Below are 19405 nucleotides of genomic sequence, written 5' to 3' on the forward strand. Positions count from 1 at the left end.
TATCTATACTGCAGAAGCAAAGACAAGCCCTCAGTTTTCAGATCAGAAAAAATACCCAAGAGAAAAGACTGCTTTTCTTAAGGCAACAATTACTTGTTAGAAAACTTGACACACTCAAGAGCAATCCTGCAATACTTCACTGATGCTGTTTTCAGATGCCCTGTGTGTTTGCTAGAGAAATAAATAACATATCTTGCAATTAACAAATGAATATCCTGTTGAAGTTAGCTTTTACTGACTGTCAATGAATAATCTTCAGAAGGATGAAGATTAAATACATGCTTTGGCAAGTGTCCTTTTCCACCAGAATATTTTCTTGAAAGCACTTAGTGTCTAATGATAAACTGAGGACCTGCTCCTCTGAGTACAATAAATAAATACAAATAATTGCTGTAGAAAAGAATCTGACAGACAACCAGTGCCATTTTGGGCATAACTGATTGATGCTACTTATAATCAATGACACTTGTAAAGCTGAAACCTTCTGTTCTGGACACATGCTGCTCACAACAGCTGAGCTGAGCTCTGCTGTCCCACAAGGGCAGCATTTTTTAACCATTTAATACAAACTGTAATTAATTGTTTGTATTACAACATTACCAAGAAGCTGCAACCACAGATGAGGACCCTGCTGTGCCATGGGCTGCAGGAAATAAAAAAGGAGGGGATATTGCAGTGCTTCACATAGTTTGAAATCAAAGACCAATTGATGGAGCTCCAGAATATTCTCACCTTTAGTGCGATCATAAAGAATGAATGATTTTATACAATTCAGTGTTGGCCACAATTTCACAGACAAGCCCTTGACAGGTGTTTGGTACCCACTGTGATAGCATGGGAAAACATGTCTTGCTGGCACACTATTTCAAAACCTAACTGAATTCTCACTTTTTCAGAGATATAATTGTTCCAGTGTGGTTCCCTCAGACAGATGACAGTGACAAGACAGCCACAGCACCACAAATCCGTGACTTTTAGTTAATAGCTCCGTAGGAGGTTTTCAAACCAGACTGTTTTCTTAAAATACTGCATTTCTTAAAAATACAGTGGTACTAAAAATACTGCTGCTCCTTTCAGCTCTCCATGGGGACCAAATGTGCTGTTGTGACTAAACAAGAGTGGTACTCAATGTCATCCTGTGCAGCCCAGGGATACAGGCCCTGCGCTGAGCCACCTCAGGACCAGAGCCCAGAGAAGCTGGGGTTCTCCTGGGGTTGTTCAGCTCTGCCTGAAGATGTCTGAGACATGGAAATGCCTGCTCCATTAGGAGGATATCAGAATTGCAGTAATCCTTCCTTACACAACAAGAGAAATGTCAGAAGCTAACAGCACCAGAATTTTAGGGCTATTGTTAATCCATGAGTTCTCACGGACTGCTAGCCTTGCCTAGAGTTTTCATCCTCATGTTCTTGCCCCAGTGAGTTTTACATTTTCATGCCACACCACGTTCCCAGGGACTGTCCAGTCAGCAGATTCTCTGTCAAGCACTTGAAGGGCAAAATACATCACACTTATTACCAACCTAAAGAAGTGCACAGGGTCCTGCTGTTGGCTTATCATGGGTTTTCTGATCTAGGGGAAGTAACTATCTCCTGTTTGAATGTAGTTCCTGCAAATAAAATCATTAGGTTTATTTCCTTTTAGTCCATTCTATACTCAAGTCATTCTGAGACCCAAACTCCTGCCCAACAGCAAATCAAGGCCAAAAAACCCCTCACGTTCATTTAGCTTCCCAGTAGGAATGTATTTATTCACCTTTCTAAGAGTAGATTTCACAACCAGTGTGCCCATGCATCATGATGAAGAAATCTGTACGCACCCACTGGACAAATGGAATGTCACAAAGAGCAGTGAGAGAAGAAACACTTTCTTACCTGTCTGTAACAAGCCAGCCCCACTGTCCTTGACTCCAAAGTGCTGCTGGATGTCCAGTAACACACCTACAAGAAAACAGAGAAGATGCTCAGTGCCTTCAGCCTTTGAAAAGCATTCAACTCAAACCTTTTGTGACACATCAGCAAAGCTTCAAATTCCAGTTTAAACACATAAAGGTTGCACTTTTTTTTCCCCTATACATGCACACTCAGTAATTTTGGGCTACTACAATAAAAGCAGAGGTGGGCAGATGTAACATCATGCAATGAGCCTGGGAATTAAATCCTCATGAATGGAAACTGGCCTTTCCTTTCTACTTAAATAAGATCAAGCTTTTCTATTTGTGTGTTTTTTTGCATAATCCAGATCGCTTAATTCTGTTATTTCACAGAAATAGAGGGAAACTGATTCCGCACCCAAGGTGCTTATTAAATGGTTTGGCAAGACAGACAGATCAAATCCAAGACAAGTTTTAACAAATCTCTGCTGAGAGGAGATATGACAGATTTGCAATGATGAAAGGTTTCATATTTAACTAGTACTGGGGAGTTTTTACTTTCAAAGCAAATAGAACAAATACATTTAAAATACCTTAGTAAAGGTGGGTAAGTGACCAGATGCTCAGATTTAAAGCAACTACAAGCAGAACCAAACCAAATCTTCTGTCTTCCTTAAACCCCAATATATTAATTGGCACAAGCAAAATTAACAGGTTTTGAAGTATTTACGCATTCAATTAGATTTAACATTTTTGTGCCAAGCATTTTGACACATGTAACATCAGGTATATGGGACAGCCATGTTTTTGTAACCAAAAAACCAAGAGGAAAACCCACAGCAGAACTTTAATAACTCATTTGGGGGCACACAGGTTTGACAAGCTGTACATGGTCCAGCGGTCTCAGCTGCAGATCCGTAGGCCTGAATATTTGTCAGTGGTCTAAATCACCAGAGTTATCTGGTTATCTGGAGTTATCTGGAAGTCAGAGCATCTGACTTCCTGGGTCTGGAATAGAGGCTGTCTCTCTCTTTAGATCTGGGACTTCTTTATTTAGACTACTGTCTTCCCCAAACCTGAGGATAGGCAAGTTTCTTTTTTAAAAACAAGACGCCCATTCTCTAACTATACTGAAGATCCACAGAATTCACCCCCTGCTCAAATTCTGATCCAAGGCTTTATCCAAAGTCATTCTTCTCATTTCTGCAGGTTACAGAAATCAACTGAGCACCAACCTGAATCACTCACCATAAATGTCCTAGCTTTTGGGCCTGCCAAGATCACACTAAATGACAGAGAGATAAAAGACCCAGAGATAACTATTCCCAGAAGACATCTGGGACAATGCCAAGGGAACAGTCATAAATTAAAGACACTAAAGGAAAAGAAGATGGGGAGAAGGAAAGAAAAGGCAAAAAAGCTCATTCGAGCTGTTCTGTACTACTTGTACATCACCATTTACTCAGGACAGAATTCAGGTGGGTTTTAGGCTTCAATATCTGCCCAGAAACATTTGTTCAATCTCCTGCAACAACTCCCACTTCCCTACTCTCTCATCAGACTGTTTAGCCGCAAACAAGAAGGCTGAGGGTGGGGAAGGTTGTGAACCTAATCAATGTCTGTCATTACTGATAAAAAGGGGGTAGATGCAGAGCCAGGCTCTTCACACTGGTGCCCAGTTAGAGAGGCAAAGGGCAACAACCAAAATCCAGGAAATTCCCCCTAAATACAAGAAAATGAATTTTTGCTGTGAGGGAGGTGAAGCATGGATGTTCAGAGAGGTTGTGGGTTTACCATCTCTGGAGACACTCAAAACCCAACAGGACACAGTCCTGTGCAACCTGCTCTAGCTGACCCTGCTTTTAGCATGGGGCTTGGATTAGATGATCTCCAGAGGTCACTTCTGACCTCAATTATTCTGTGACTTTATAATTTCCTGAAGCACTAAGTGCCCAATTACATCCATCCTGACAATGTTCCCCTGGCCTTTCTTTTCCTTTGGAACATTGGTGTCTACTACAATTCCAACAGGAATTTCTTTGCTTCCTCTTGGATGGCAGAATTAACTCCATTTACAAAGTGCCCTGGCATTTCTTGACTGGGCTTCCCTGGTTTGCTCCATTAACAACTGAGACACCATAATCCAGGCAGCAACTGATGAACAAAAATAAATTTGCATTTGCCTAGCAAACCCCTCTGTGGTGTAGCTGACTTCCCTGCTCCCCTTGGTGTACCACCTTTCCACAAAAAAAAAAATATTTCTCATGCAACCCAACTGAGAAACCTCGCTGAGCTTAACCAGCTCTGAGCACTTTGTGCTCCAGTACTGCTTGCTCACAGACTGCCCACATCAGGCAAAGTTCAACATGTCAGAACAACTCCTGGGCCCTAAAATCCCAATTTTAGGGACACTAAACTCATCAATATCCTCAAGAACAAATGTGGAAGAAGAGAGGAAATACTGAGTACAGTATTTTCTAGTGCTCTCCTATCATCACTCAGTTGTGCCGCACAGAAACGAAATATCTACTCATTGCTTGCAGCTGAGCAGGGGCTTGGACTAGATGGAATATATTCCGTGAGGGAATACACACACATGTTGAGAGCTCCATCCAGCACCCTGAAAGGTGGCTTCTCTGCCTTCAGCCACGACAGAATGCCAAAGAAGCACACCAAACTTCTCAAAGTTCCGAGAAGCAGGAGCCTGGGATGTGATGGAAAACAGACTTTTATGGATTGGCATCAGAAACCAGAACAGAAAGCAGAGGGGAATATAATGGTGCATACAAAACAGCAGAGGAGAGTTTCCAGTTCAAGACAAGTTATTTGTCCAGTGACAGTGGTTTCACAGTCCTACAGACCATAATGAGTTTTACAAGCTCGAACGTCTGTAGCCACAAATGAAATACATTTAGGACACAGATGTACAGACACTCGGATTAATCCTACAATTTTATCCTGGTGGTGGAGAGGAAAGTGGGTTCTGTGGAGAGCCAATGCAACAGGACAACGGAGAACCACAATTATAAGTCCTGTGTGATCTTGGAAGAAGGTCTCAGATGATTAAGAGAGATCTGCATGTCTAATTGGCATGGATTTCCTACTCCAAGTTATTTTATATTCTCTTTGGACTACAGGTGTTTTGATTTGGGTTTAGAGCATTAAATTAGAGGCAACACCAGGTAGATGATGCAACACACCTATGAAGTGATAGTAGTTCCCTGCTGTGGGAGTTTTCCTGCTCAGCCACTCACCTGGGAGGACACTCCTCCTCTCCTAAATTCACCCTGCTCTGTTTCCACCTCACTGTGGCAATGACTCACCCCAGAATTTAATAAGATTTAGGGATACAATTAAGCAATGATAGACCAGGGGAGAATACAGGAAAATGATAGAGCTTTTGACTTTCCCTTCTGCTTCTAGATGATGGGAAGGGAGAGAGCTGGAGCCAGGCTCCAGACAGTGACCACATTGCTTGCAGTGCTGTGTCTCACAGCACCTGACGTAATCCAAGAGTGAAGCCACCACACTTGGCAAGGCCTTTCTTGGATTAAAGCTCATACCTCTGACCTAGGAGGATCTCAAAATAGCCAAGAGCAGCCAGTAGGCACCAGTCTTCCTGAGAACCTCTCTGGAGGGCTGCTGGTCATTTGGGATGTCTGTATGATTACATGGCACCCGGTGTGCTCCCCCCTTTTATTTCTTAAGCACATTCTGTATTTTCAGGATTGGGCAAACGCACAGGAAACATGGTGCCAATCTCCCAAAGCATCTCAGCAGCTGAACCAGATGCTGTTAATGCTGATGTGGATTTGGAACTCGGTGAGATGAAACACAGGCAGCACCCAGCCAGGAGTGCTGATCAAGATGGGCACAGGGACAGGACTTACTGGGAACCCAGAGAGAAGAGCAAAGCCTGGTTACTGCAGCCGTCTCCAGGGGACTTTTACCAGGCCTAATGTCTAAGCACCTGACAGACACCAAGGCAGTTATCAGACTTCTGTGGGCACTGGGCATAAAGAGGACTTTTAGGAGCAGTTTGGAGAATAAAAGGTCGTGGAGTGCTACAGATACAGAGCCTGACATCATCCACTCACAGGGTCAGAAGTTTCTAGGGTACTGCTGATATTTTTAATGACCATTTCACAAACAGTGATTGCAAAAGACCTGATTCTGAGGCTTTTGGAATGCAAATGCACATTTAATGGCACATGTTATCTCTGTTTTAGGGGAACTACTTTGGGAAAGCCAGGTTTTCCTGGAAGCGTGCAGTTCACACTTCAAACAGAGAGGTAGGAGGTACAGATGAGGCATGAGGCAAACTGCTTGCCCAGATAGCTTTTGTGTCCCTGATCTGAGCTACAACAAATCAAAAGCTGCAGGATTCTACGTGGGCTCTTCACCAAATACTGCTGCCTGTATGCTTTGCCACATTAAGAAACAGTATCCACAAGCTAAACCACAGTGAAATGACAATTTCAAAGCAAAAATACATTAGAACTTCCCTGGCTCAGCCCCATTTTCCAGTCACCAAAACAAAACATCACGATTTGCCTTCAAACTGCTTCCAAAGCAGGTGCAAAATTTAGAGTTGGCCTGTGCACAGAGTGCAGAGCTACAGAAGTAAAGGCACAGGTTTGCAGCTCACATTCTTTAAATATTGTGTGTGTGCTGCAGCACCACTGGCCAATGTAACTACTTACTTGAGAAAGGATGTTCACTTTTAAAGGCATTTTTTAACGGGGAAAAATGATGGTGCTTGAAAGGAACCGGCACATGGTTTTCCACAGGATGGGTGCCCCTAGCAGCCTCCCTCCTGCCCCACTGCAGGTCTGCACCTCTCTTCAGGGAGCCCAGATTCACTCTCTCAGCTCCCTGAGAGCCAGCACAGAATCTGTACTGACAATACTGTTTCTTCTATTACCTCTTGCTACCTACCTCTCTTCCTTATAAAGGCATTTTCTTTCCCCAGACTGGTCCCTGGTACTTCCAGGACCAGCTCCCTCAGGAGCAGGTAGCTAAGCAGGGATAGCCAAGCCCTGGACTTCAATCCATTAAAGACACAAACCACCTTCCTCACATCAGGCTCTTCCTCATGCCTGCAGCCATATTCAACCTCCTTCAAATAAAGCATTAAGGAGGCAGAGGAGTGGTGCAACACACCTGTCTCTTCAGAGACATGTGAAAAGATTAGGTGGAGAGAAGTTTATTCTGAAGTCTCTGTGATTACATCTTCGCTGCAACCCCAAGGTGTAGCAGCAGTTCACACAGCGATCCCTGAGCTTCAAACGAGCTGCTTCAGCTCAGCCACCCACCAGCTATTAAACACCAGCGTCACAATTTGAGCCCCATTTAAATATTCAGCTGCAGAAAACCACCATGGTAGCCCTACTGATATTTGTACCTCAAGATGAATTCCCACTGCTGCCAGAACTAGCAAGTCTAGAATATAAATGCAGTACTGCCTTCTTTGGATTGCCATGAAAGCATTCCCTGCCTGCTCTTCAAGTACTGATAAATGCCTGGTGACATCTGGCTTGAAAACATTGACAGGAGCTTCCTTAGGACATAAACACCGACTTTTTTTCTGCAAAACTAGTTTCCACTGTTGCATGACATGACAATATACACTGGTGAAACAGTCTTTGGTTTCGAAATAATGCTGCAGGATTAAAAAGAAACAAACAAAACAAACCCAGCAATTAGACAAATCAAAACAAGGGTTTCCTAAGATCTGCTCACACTGGAATGCATGAAACTTGTGACCTAGAAAGCACTGAAAAGCAACTGCCAACACCCACAGCAGCGTGCTTAGGAAGGGGTTTCCCTGTGTAATAGAGTGCTGGGAAGAGACAATCACAGCAGCTTAAGCTGTGATCAGAGTGAGCCAGGGTCCTGATGTCATTCACAGGACACGAGACAGTTGCTTCAAAATCACAGAATAGAATCACAGAATATCCTGAGCTGGAAGGAACCCATAGGGGTCATCCAGTCCAGCTCCTGGCCCTGCACAGACACCCCAATAATCCCACCCTGTGCCTGGGAGCAGTGTCCAAACGCTCCTGGAGCTCTGACAGCCTTGGGGCCGTGCCCATGCCCTGGGGAGCCTGGGCAATGCCCAGCACCCTCTGGGGGAAGAAGGTTCTCCTGATACCCAGCAGAAACCTCCACTGACAAAGCCCCAGGCATTTCCTAACAAAACCCCAGAGAAGCATGAGAGTTCAAAGCCTTCACAGGCACTGGGAGCCTCCCACCACCTGCAGAAGGTGATGAGGTGGAGGCTCGTCTCAGATGATGCTATTGGACTGCCAGGGCACAGCAGAGGAATTGCTGTTCACTCCAAGCAGCATTCGCAGTGGGTTTTTGGAAGGACAGGTGCTGTGAGCTCTGCAAAGTACACACTACTGCTTGGGAAATGGAATAGAAATGCCTGTCTGAGGTGACATTCCTGTTCTGAATCAAAACTGATGTTATCCTTGGAGACTCACACCACCTGTCACACCCACTTTTTCCATTCAATGTTTTTGTCATTATTATAGTATCAGTAGGGAAGTATCTGAGCTGTTCATTTATTCCTTCATTCCCAAAGGCTACTACTGGCTTACCTGCATAGCATGTAACAAGTAATTAAGCATCAGGAAAAAAAATAAGGAACGTGATTAATCAAGAACATAGAGAAGAAGTATATTAAAAAAGCAACTTCTAACTCTGGCAGTAATAAATGATGTTTTCTCTAACACAGCTCAAACTCCACTGTAATGTGGTATGCAAAGTCTGAGCACAAAATTGCCTGCAAGACTGGGAGGAGATAAAAAAGTTCATCAGGTGTAGAATCGATTAGCACAAGGCATCATTAACACAGGGTCAGGGCGTCTAGGGAAGGCAGCACAGGACAGCCAGTCCTGTTGGGATTAAAAAAAAAACAAAAACACAAAACAAAACAAAACAAATAGGAGTTTGAATGCAACCATGGCTGCCAAATGCTGGGTGCCTCATTGGTAAACCCACACCCTAATCAAATCCTTCATCTCCTTAATTACAGTGTATGTCTGTTCCCAGGACTGTGGCTGGGAAGGATGTCCTTGTCAAATAGGGAACATGGGATACTCGGCCAGCATGAAAAAAAGAGCTTAAATAAATTCCAACACATGGGAGATTTTCCAGGTATGACCCATTGCAACAACAGCTCTCAGCAGTAAGACCTCAAAATGACATGGGCCAAATCTGAGGAGAAACAGTGTCACTTCACTCTCTTCTCCACCTGGGACACAGCTCCCTACAGGGAGATCCCTAATTTCACCCCTGCCTCATCTCACTTGCAGACTCCTGCTTAGCCTATCTTAATCTTGGCAGCTCCCACAAGCCAAGGGAAGACTTCAATTACTGATAAGTGACAGGATTTGGCTCAAAGGACAGACTAAAATGAATTGGCACCTAGACCAGAACTTAAAACCAAACTTATTCATTGAGACTTGGAGCACTTCCTTTATGTGGAATGGGAAAAATCAGAAGCTCTTACAAATCTGAAAAAACAGAAACTGAAGTAGTAGCTGAGGTTTGTATTAGTCATCTGAAAGGATAGGAATCATTAACAGCTTTCAGACAATGCTAGCCAGACCTTTCTCCCACACCCAGCATCTCTAGCTCAGGACTCAGTTTAGACCCAGTTTCTGGGTTTTTTTATCTCATGCAAACACAGAATGAAACACAATCTTTACCAGAGGAAAACACTACTCTTGGGACATTTTAGATCTAAGCAACAGCCTCACCAGATTTTCACATAAAAGAGGAGAGCCTTAAAAAAAATGTTATTATTTCAATTATTCAAATCTCAGAAAATTCAGATACTCCCCCAATTCACATTCTCCTCGTGGACTCTGTAGCAGAAAAAATTGGGCCTGCCACCAAAAGCTCTACTTGTCTTCTGCCTTTCTAATCTTTAGACAAGACTAACAAGTTGAGCTAATTCATGCAGTGAAACATATCTCAGAGACTTTGTATATGAACTAATTAAAATAAATAAAACCAGTATGGATAATGATAGAGCAAATCAAGTGCATATGAATTCAGTCAGTGACTCACTGCTCCCTTGTTTTCCTTATTGGAAAACTTGGCTTATCACCATACCAGGGTGACGATGAGTCAGGAAACTGGCATGAGCCACAAATTGCAAGGAAATTAAAATAAATATCTACAAAATCTCTTTTTGGAGAGATTTTGGAGATTTTTGCTGGCTTTGTATGGATGTGGTTATGGACTTCACAGTTCTAACCTCACAGTTTTCTGACTAGATAAAATCAAGAAGTGGCATTTATGAGTTCTAGAGACAATACATAATGATTGGGCTCTTGTTCTCAGAATCAGTTTGATGCCTTCACTTTTATAAAAGTATATATTTTCACCAAATACATTTGAAGCATATTACCATATTCTACCGAATGCCTGACACTACCTTATCAAGTAAATAGGTGGGTATTGATCACTTGGAACCAGTCAAAGCACATGCAAATATTTTAACAGCACTGAACTGAGAACTAATAGCGTGCATGGCATGAGGGTAACAGTTCTAAACCCAAGCCTATGCAAGCACAACCACTTTGCAGCCACCTCACTCACACAGACCACGACAACTTGCTCTGTTACACCTTCTGACACACCACCTGTTGGATTTGAGGTTTTCAAGCAGGTTGGGAACACAAATCCCCCCGAAAAGCCTGGGCTATTATATGCACTTTTGTGTACAAGCAGATGTGTCTCATGGATGTTATTTCACAATAATAAAATCAAATTCGAACTGTTAAACTGAAAAGAAAAAAAAAAAAAGAGAGAGAAAAAAAGCAAATTTCAAGGTTGTGAAGGTGAAAGGAATATTCTAGTTCCACACTCTAGCAAGTGAGGGGTTTTTACCCACTTCCTTTTCTCCTACAGCCATGCACATTTCTGTGACACATGAGACTGAATGAACAACTGGGGTAATTAGTGACTGATGACTTACAGCAGATGACAGCTAATTTCTCCAGTTAAGAAGGTTTCTATCAAATCTGTAGAAATGTGCACTCAGATTGGACATACTTCCAAGTGACTGCATCTCATCTCTCATTTGCATTTTGCTTCTGCTTGGCAATGCCTCGGAGCTATTTCAGAACATCACAAGCTGTCCAGGGCACATTGGTATATTGTATGTAATTGTAAGGGGCTTCCTACTCTTTTTTTTACCACCAAGAATGTTTTACAGAATGCAAGGGAGATGCCAGATGCAGAGGTACCTTGTACAGAGAGATCTGCAGAAGAGCAGCAGCCAGGAGCAAAGCAGCCCATCAGGGAATGCCAGGCACATTCCAGGCAGGTTTCTGCACTGCATGATTGTCAGATTTCAGTCAGAGAATGAAACATCCACTGTCATGGTCCTGAGCTAACAAGGAGCTCCTGTCATCAACTTCATGCCAGTACGGGCATGTAAGAGCACACCTTCAGTGCTCCTGCGCACTGATTTCCACAAGTGGCTGTGCAGTGTTAGTGTCCACTCCACAAATCTCCCTCTGTGACCTGGATCTGGACAGGCTCATGGGGCTTTAAGTGCACAAGCAGGAAAAGCTGGAATTGTCTATATCATCTCCTCCACAGATTAAAACCTGGATAAAAGTGTGTACAAACTGTGTGCTGCCACTTTTAAGACAACAGGAAATCTGTAAAAGAACCCAAAGCCCTAGTATTTCAAGTAGCTACCTAAACCTTGTTTAAAATTCCAGATGAAGAAGCTTTTGGACTCAGACAAAAATATTTACCCTAACTTTAGAAATCTCAGAAGAGCCTTTACTCTTAGACATATGCTTTAAACACCCCTGAGACTCTGCTGCTGAACATGGCAGGCAGGTTCATGAATCTGTCATCCTGCATAAAGAAACACGGAATGATTTAGGTCGGAACGGATGTTAAAGCTCATCTTGTTCTGAACCCCTGCCATGGGCCAGGGACACCTTCCACAAGACCAGGTTGCTCCAAGCCCTGTCCAACCTGGCCTTGGACACTTCCAGGGATGGGCAGCCACAGCTTCTCTGGGCAGCCTGTGCCAGTGCCTCACCACCCTCACAACTGAGAATTCCTTCCCAATATCCCATCCATCCCTGTCCTCTGGCGGTGGGAAGCCATTGCCCCTTGTCCTGGCACTCCAAGTCTTTGTTGAAAGTCCCTCTCCAGCTCTCTCGGAGCCCTTTAGGCTCTGAGGTCTCCCTGAGCCTGATCTTCTTCAGGCTGAACGAGCCCAATTCTTTTAGCCTGTGTTCATAAGAGGGAGGATAAGAATGGAGGCTAAAGCTGCTCCAAGGCCACCATAACCCAATGCTTCCTTTCATCCACCTCTTTTCCCTGTTCTCTCTAGAGAACCATATTTAGGACTTTTGGGGTCTCCTCACCCACCCTGATCCGGAGGGCACTATGATCCCTACAGCAGCTTCTCATATCCAACATTCCCTTCCTCCTGCTCCTTCTCTCCATTCTGCTATTCATTTGGGGAACTGTCTTATCACAAGAGCACTGATGCGCAGGAATTCTACTACCTGCATGATGTAAATTAATCAAAAAGTGCTGTTTTATCTTCATGCGCTCTGAGGGAGATGTTTTTCCCATAGATGAGGCTGAATGGCGGTACATTCCTACACAATGCCCATGTTGGTTCCTGGAACCACCTTGACCTTTCTGCCACTGCAGAGCACTAACCATGGGCATTTTTTAATTTATGTATGAGTGGAAATGCCCTCCTGCCACTGCCTGCTCCAACATCTCCCACAGACTGACACCTTTCCCTGAGCACAAAGCAATGTGACACTCCTCACATGCTTTTATCTCCCACAGAAACACACTGAATGTTTTTATTTCATCCTGGGTCCTGGTCAAGTTGTGCCAGTTCACAACTGATTATGGTGCCCAGCTGTCCATTAGTTATTCTAAGCAGAATGTCTTTAAATTAATCTCATTGACAAAGCAAGTGGCTTTGTACAGGTAATTAGTAAGAGCACACAGGCATTTAAAGATCTGTGTAGGACACAAAAGCTTGTTAAGGAACCCACAGCTTACCCACAGCACTATTAGAGGAAAGAAACTAGCTTTGGAGTAATCACAGGAGATATTTAAATGCATCAGTCTAGCTTTTTAAAATGATCTAGTAAAGCATTTACTATGTTCTACAGTAGGTCCATAGCTGATATAGCAAAAATCCATGGATAAAACCTGATACCTGAATGAGAGTGTGTACCCAGATGAGAATAGGACACACCAAAATAAACATGACAGAGAGGCCTTCTCCAGAACTGCAAGGAGTCAGTGGTGTGGGCATGTGGCTACAGTGAGACCAGCAAGTCCTCACAGCACAAGAAGGGCTTGTCCTGTTTTTTTTTTATAGGGTGTTTTAGTCAGTGCAAGTTGCAGCAGTTTCTGGAGATAAAACACCCTCCACAGCAAGGTTTTTGATTTGCCAAGCTCCACTGCCACAGGACCTCCATGAGAAGGACTGTGGTAACAGGACAGTGATGCACACTCCTAGATGACAGGGCAAAACCTGAATTCAGCCCTGAATTAGGAGACAGGGCTGCTCTGTTCTCAGTCCTGACACTACATCACTATTTAACCTTGGGTACTTGATCATGCAGAATTTCAGAGTCTGCATTAGCCTAATGAAGATAATAACAATAATCATGTGTGTCACAGATACAGTTGGGCTTGGTTATTATGTTCTCATGAAGTGCTTGGAAGAGCCACAGATGAAAGAGAAATTAGGAGAAGGAAGATTAATTATAAGATGTGCATCCCAAATAAAAACCAGACAGGAACATTGTTGTTGTTGTTATTAGTGAAGAGTCTGTCTGATTTAGGCCAGCTTTTACTTCTCTGTTGGTAAAGCAGACCGATTTTAACCACTTTCCACGTTCAAATTTTATTTGTAGATGGTGGGTAGGTGATAAAGGCTGCTGAGCTTCTCATATTGCAGACATAAAGGCCTTTGATTGAAGGTCTGATTTCACAGCAACCACTGTCTGTGATGACAGGCCTGCCTTGTGTTTTTACTGTTGTGAGGCAAAACAAGGAAGCAAAAATTTACTGCCACTCTGAAGGAAAGACCAGGACTGAAGAAAAGGAAACATTTCCTGTGGCTAAACACACCATGGTGAGCATAGTCATAGTGGGAAACATTACACTGAAATTGTATTAACAAGCACTTGGGTATTTAACAAAAACTTGTGCAAATGGAAACATCTTTTCTACAGTGATTTGGTCTCAGGAAGTACCAAGTATTTCTCATTAGGGTCAGTATCTTTGTCTGTTTCAACATGGGGAGAGGGACACAGGGAAAGGCACAGTGATACATCTGAGCTCACATCTAACTGAGCAGCACAGCCCAGGGAGACCTGAGCATTTCCCCAAGCCTCAGCCTGGGCTGCTCTCCCCTGGAGCTCCTTCCTCCTCTGCCAGAGATCAACCCCTGTTTCTCCTGCAGCATGCTGAAAGTGTCCCAGAGATCCCAGAGTCACTGAGGATGGAAAAGATGTCCCAGATCAGGGAATCCAAGTTGTGCCTGATTCCCACCTTGTCACCCAGCCCAGAGCACTGAGTGCCACCTCTAGTTGTTCCTTGGGCACCTTCTGGCATGGGGACTCCATCACCTCCCTGGGCAGCTCCTTCCAAGATCTGACCACCCTTTCCATGGAGAAATTCCTCCTGATGTCCAACCTGAGTCTCCCCTAGCCCAGCCGGAGGCCGTTCCCTCTCCTCCTGCAGCCCCTCAATGAATGCCAAACTTAAATTCAGCATCATCCAGTGACAAATACAGTTCCAATTCTAACTTCATTGTGATACCAAATTTCATTAAATATCCCTTGGGGTAATCAGTAATGACTTCCTTAAAAAATAAATGAGTACAGGAACCTGGGAAAAAATTAATAATTGCACTTTCTTTCCAGGACACAAAAACTCCTTGCTTTCACCTTGCACAGAAAGTTTTCAGGTTTTTTAAAAAATAGGGTGGTATTGAACCCTTCATTTCTCAAGAGTCAAACTTTTGGAAATTGCTGTCAGCGAGTCACCTATACCTTAATTTGTGATAATTAACAATGCACTAGAAGAAATAAAGGACATAGCCTCCACTTGTTTCAGGACACACTGCAATACAGCTAAAGGAGTTTCACCCCTTAACTATAAACAGCAAAAGGCTCTAATTTGTTCAGCTTCTGCTCATGAAATGTGCATTAATTCCTTAATGACAGGTGCACCTTGGAGTCAGGACAGCTAATCACTAGATCAGGAGTTAACCACAGTACAGGGCTCAGAGAAGCCCACATTTTTTAAAAAAAAAGCCTTGGCAAGGTCCCACAAGCCAGATCACAGCAAGTTTATAGCAAAAGGTTGTTTCCTAAGAGTAGAAATAATGATGCCTGTTCTTCTATGGCTTTATGCTCGAGACAGCAATCTCCAAGCTTTTTCAGAGGTGGTGCGTATTCAAAATCTTTTGCCTTTGTGGTTTCTTTCACATCTCATAAACATTAAGTTCACGTTACAGGGACTGCCTCCTTTCCCTGGCTCCAAATGTCTCCGAACCCTCCAGCAGTATTGTATTCTGAAGAAGTCTTCCTTCAAGTGTGCCTGAAATTGCCAATGGATTAAAACAGTCAGGGAGAAGGGGAATAATGAATAATCCAGAGAGAAACCAACTTAAAAAACACTCTCTGTTTAAAAGAAATTGCTTCCATTGCAATTCATGTCTCCATTTACTGGAATTGCTGAAATTCTTTTATTTTTCATTCCACATTCTCTGCAATAGTGACTTTTCTGTTTCAGAACAGCCATCTGCAGGTCCAGAGCCAGTCACAGAAGCTCCTCCTGTCCATACAGAAGCAAATCACCAGTATTATTCCACTGCATCTATAAACTTGGAAATGTGTGCCTTATCCCTCGTCTCTTACAACTCTCTCTCCTGTTAATCAATGCTCTCAGTCATTCAGTAAGATAAACACCACGAAACTTTGGTGGTGGCTGGCTCTTGGGCTAGTCCCTAACTCCCATTCCTTGTCTCAGGATGTTATGTAACAAATAGAAAGCTGTTAAATCTTCAGAGATAATCAAGATCAGTCACAGATGCTGCACACAAGGGACTAACACTGAAATAAATAGAATCTGTCCCTGCCTACCCACACCTTTCTTTTGCACAGAAATACATAAACAGCTGAAGACATGGGGTCAGGAAGAACATGCCTAGCCACCAAATGAAACACAAAAGGCAGAGTTTTGATGAAGAAGCCTGTTGGTGTCCTGTGAACTTCCTTTCTCACTGAGAGAAGAAAAAGAAAAGATCAATTTCAAAAGTAAAAGGCAATTCAGTCCTAAATCTGGACAGTCAGTAATCCACACACTGGTCCTGCACTTCAGTCACTGGTATGAAAAGCACTTCTTTCAGGTTACATGTCAATCCTTTTGTTCATTTATTCTGGAGTTAGACATGAAGCAGAAAATAAAGCACCTGAGTTGTATGCCCATTAGAATGCTGCATAATATAGAGAGGAGGACATAAAACCAGTGCCAGTCTGAAGCAAAATGAAAACCAGCCTTGGTGCTGTTTGGGTATTGAAGGCAATGCACAGTATTGCAAAATGCTCGTATGGTCAGTCAATTTACAGTAAATGAGGCTTCAGGAAGTACTGCAAACTCTGGGCACTGAAATTGATACCATCAGAAAAAGTGATATTGGAGATAAGAAACTCTACATCAAGCTTCCTGCTGTGGGGCATGCATGCTGGAGGTGGAGAGCAGGCTGAAGGTCTTGCCTAAGTGTGGTGTGTCCCACAGACTTTATCCTGTGTGCGCCTGAGATTTCTGGATCTGAGAGATTTTAGCCTGCTAGCAGCTGCTAACTTTTTCCCAAGGAAGAATTTCTCAAGAAGGTTTCTTCTCAAAACCATCTTGGCAAACAACTCTCCTTTCTCAAAACAATCCTTCTCCAGGTGGTGTTTTGCTGTTACTCTGGTTTAACCAACGGGATTAGAGAGGTGTCATTCCTATTCACCAATCATGTAAAGTCTGTATCGGAACACCTTAAAAAAGGTAGTAAGAATTAGACAAAAAAGGCCTTCTTTTTCTATGCTCTTTGCCTTCTGAAGTATTTGGAATCTTTCTTTCGTGTCCTACAGCGACAATCCTGCTCCTGACACTGGAATCATGGCTGGCTCCCAGCACCCTCACGGTGCATGAGGGGTTTGCTGGGCTGCGCAGCACCTGCTGGCCACTGCTGACCTCAGTCCCTCTGTGGTGAAGGAGGAGTTTGCTGTGGAGGGAAGTGCAGAACCCAGCGTGGTGCAGATCCAGGTCCCACTGAACATGTTGGAGCACATAAGGGTGGCAGGTAAAGCCACGAGGACTGACAAGACAGACAGGTGAGCTGCCCCAGCACAAAGAGCTGTTTCCAAACAGGCCAAAGCCAAGTTGTGAGGGAGCTTTCAAGTCAGTCCAAGAGCCCGCCGTGAGTGCCACCCAAAGCCAGCAGATAAATCCCTGTGCAGGTCTGAACAGGCAGCCAGGTGCCCCCAGGAGGGATGCACTCCAGCAAGGGAGCTGCAGCATTCCTCACCAGCCCCCACACTGGGATGGTTTGCAGCCAGGGCCCCAGAAGCAGTTTATTCCATGAGCTCTCCCCCGCAAGGTATTGGGGATGATGGAAGTGAAAACAAGAGAAAATTAATCTTTTTTTATTAATTTAGAAAGATGCAATTCATGACTCATCGCGAGCTTGTATAAATAATGACATCGTTTAAATCTTATTTGTAATTATACTTAAAGCCAGAGACTTTCAAAGCTGCACTGAGAATAAGGCATCCAACTGTCTAATTTATTGTTATTTTAAGCAGGTACTGTATGCCCAAATTCCCTTGGCAGATTATATCTCAGCTTAAGTGTTTTGCTGGAGGTAATTTTCACATGTTCATGACAGCAGCAATGAGAGGAAGGAAATCAAACAAAAGAGAATTCCATCTATGTCATCCAATTTCTTCCTCTCTCTGGCAAGCCTGGAAGTGCTTTGTGCATGACTGAGAAACTGCACATTCCCTGTGCTCCACCTGGTTTGGCAGGGAAGAGAAAGTGGAAGTGAGGAAGGACCAAATGCAAGTGTTTTGAGAAAGGAAACAAACCAATAGGCTTTCTTTATCTGCCATGCAATCTTAGAAAAATGAAAAACTGCTCTTTGTGCTACTTCTCATTCTATGAGGCACCTGTTCATTCATTAGAGCAATGGTAATAAGGAACACAAACTCACAAGCAGATCACCTTGAAAGTCTTGTTCATACTTCCTCAGACTCCTGCAATCCCCAACCACGGACATAAATTTAATAAGGATCAAAAAATATGTAGAGAAAACTAGCAGTTACCAAGAGGAAAATAATTTGTGCTAATGCATATATAAACCTGGAGCAGCAATCTGCCTAGGAAATGAGTCTTATTAACACCTTGCTTGAAATACCCATGGCATGTTTGGAGGGCACCTGGTGATCCTCAAGGAAATGGATGCAATTTGGAGGACCTGTCATATGGCTGGTTGATCTGGAAATGTTGGACCGAGAACAAAAATGGTTGGAGAAGTGCCTAACATGTATCTACTGCTTTGAAATACTTATCACAGTGCTGCACTTGTTGCATGAAATCCAAGATGTAGCAAACACATGGAAAATTATCTAATATACATAACTGCTAGGAGCCAGAAGGATCACAGTCACACATTTATTCAGTACAGAAATTGGACTGGGAAAGAGTTACCATCCAGCTTTCCTCAAGACACTGTTTTAACCATAAGAAGTCTCGACATGTAAGTATAATCAAATCCTAAAATCCTATATTTACATGGAGTGCAGGATATATATTATATATTCAGAAATAAATCAGTTTAACTTTTTTCTTTCTCTGCTCCTAGGAATCTGGGCTGCTCCTCCCAAAATGAAGAAACTTGCCTTCCATGTCAACTCAAATTTCCATGCAATGGATTTTATTTTTGTTTTGTCTCCTGCTCATTTTGCTCCCGCTTTGTGATGGACCTGACACTGAGGAATCAAAGCTGCTCCTTGCACCCTGAAACTGAAACCAAACAGAGCAGCTTTTCCTTCTGTGTTCAGAAACATGATCAACAGTTTGACTTTTATATGGCCATTATTTAAAAACACACACAACCTTTTCCAACCTGGAACTGACTTTCAGTTTCTTTCTTGCCTTAGCTGTGTCCCTATCAGTGTCTGCAACAGGTAAGAAAATACAGCTTGATTTCTTCAGTGGCAGAAACTGAGAAATCTCTTGCAATTAATGCATTTTACATGGCCTATAATTTCAGAGAACACTATTAATTCATCTCCTCACATGTTGGGTCAAAAACTGCTCTTCCCTCTCTTCTGATACACTAAGGGCCCAGAGGAGGACTGCAGATATTGAGGGACAATAGACATTAGATGTTAAAAATTCAAGTGTTAGAAATGAGAAAGACATCACATGAAGACACACTCCATCCTA

General features: G+C 43.2%; 1 protein-coding gene across 1 annotated transcript in view; it reads right to left on the minus strand.

Annotated features, from left to right (window-relative positions):
- Nucleotides 1-19405, minus strand: part of LOC136299954 (sphingosine-1-phosphate transporter SPNS2-like) — a 134461-nt gene that overhangs the window by 95626 nt on the left and 19430 nt on the right. The window contains exon 2 of the mRNA XM_066201988.1: nucleotides 1875-1940. Coding sequence (XP_066058085.1) covers nucleotides 1875-1940 — 66 coding nt within the window. The remainder of the gene's footprint in view (nucleotides 1-1874; nucleotides 1941-19405) is intronic.

This window comes from Chamaea fasciata, unplaced genomic scaffold (assembly GCF_029207755.1).
Source record: "Chamaea fasciata isolate MVZ Bird 193981 ecotype frontalis unplaced genomic scaffold, bChaFas1.0.hap1 SCAF_21, whole genome shotgun sequence".
NCBI classification, from domain to species: Eukaryota; Metazoa; Chordata; class Aves; order Passeriformes; family Sylviidae; genus Chamaea; species Chamaea fasciata.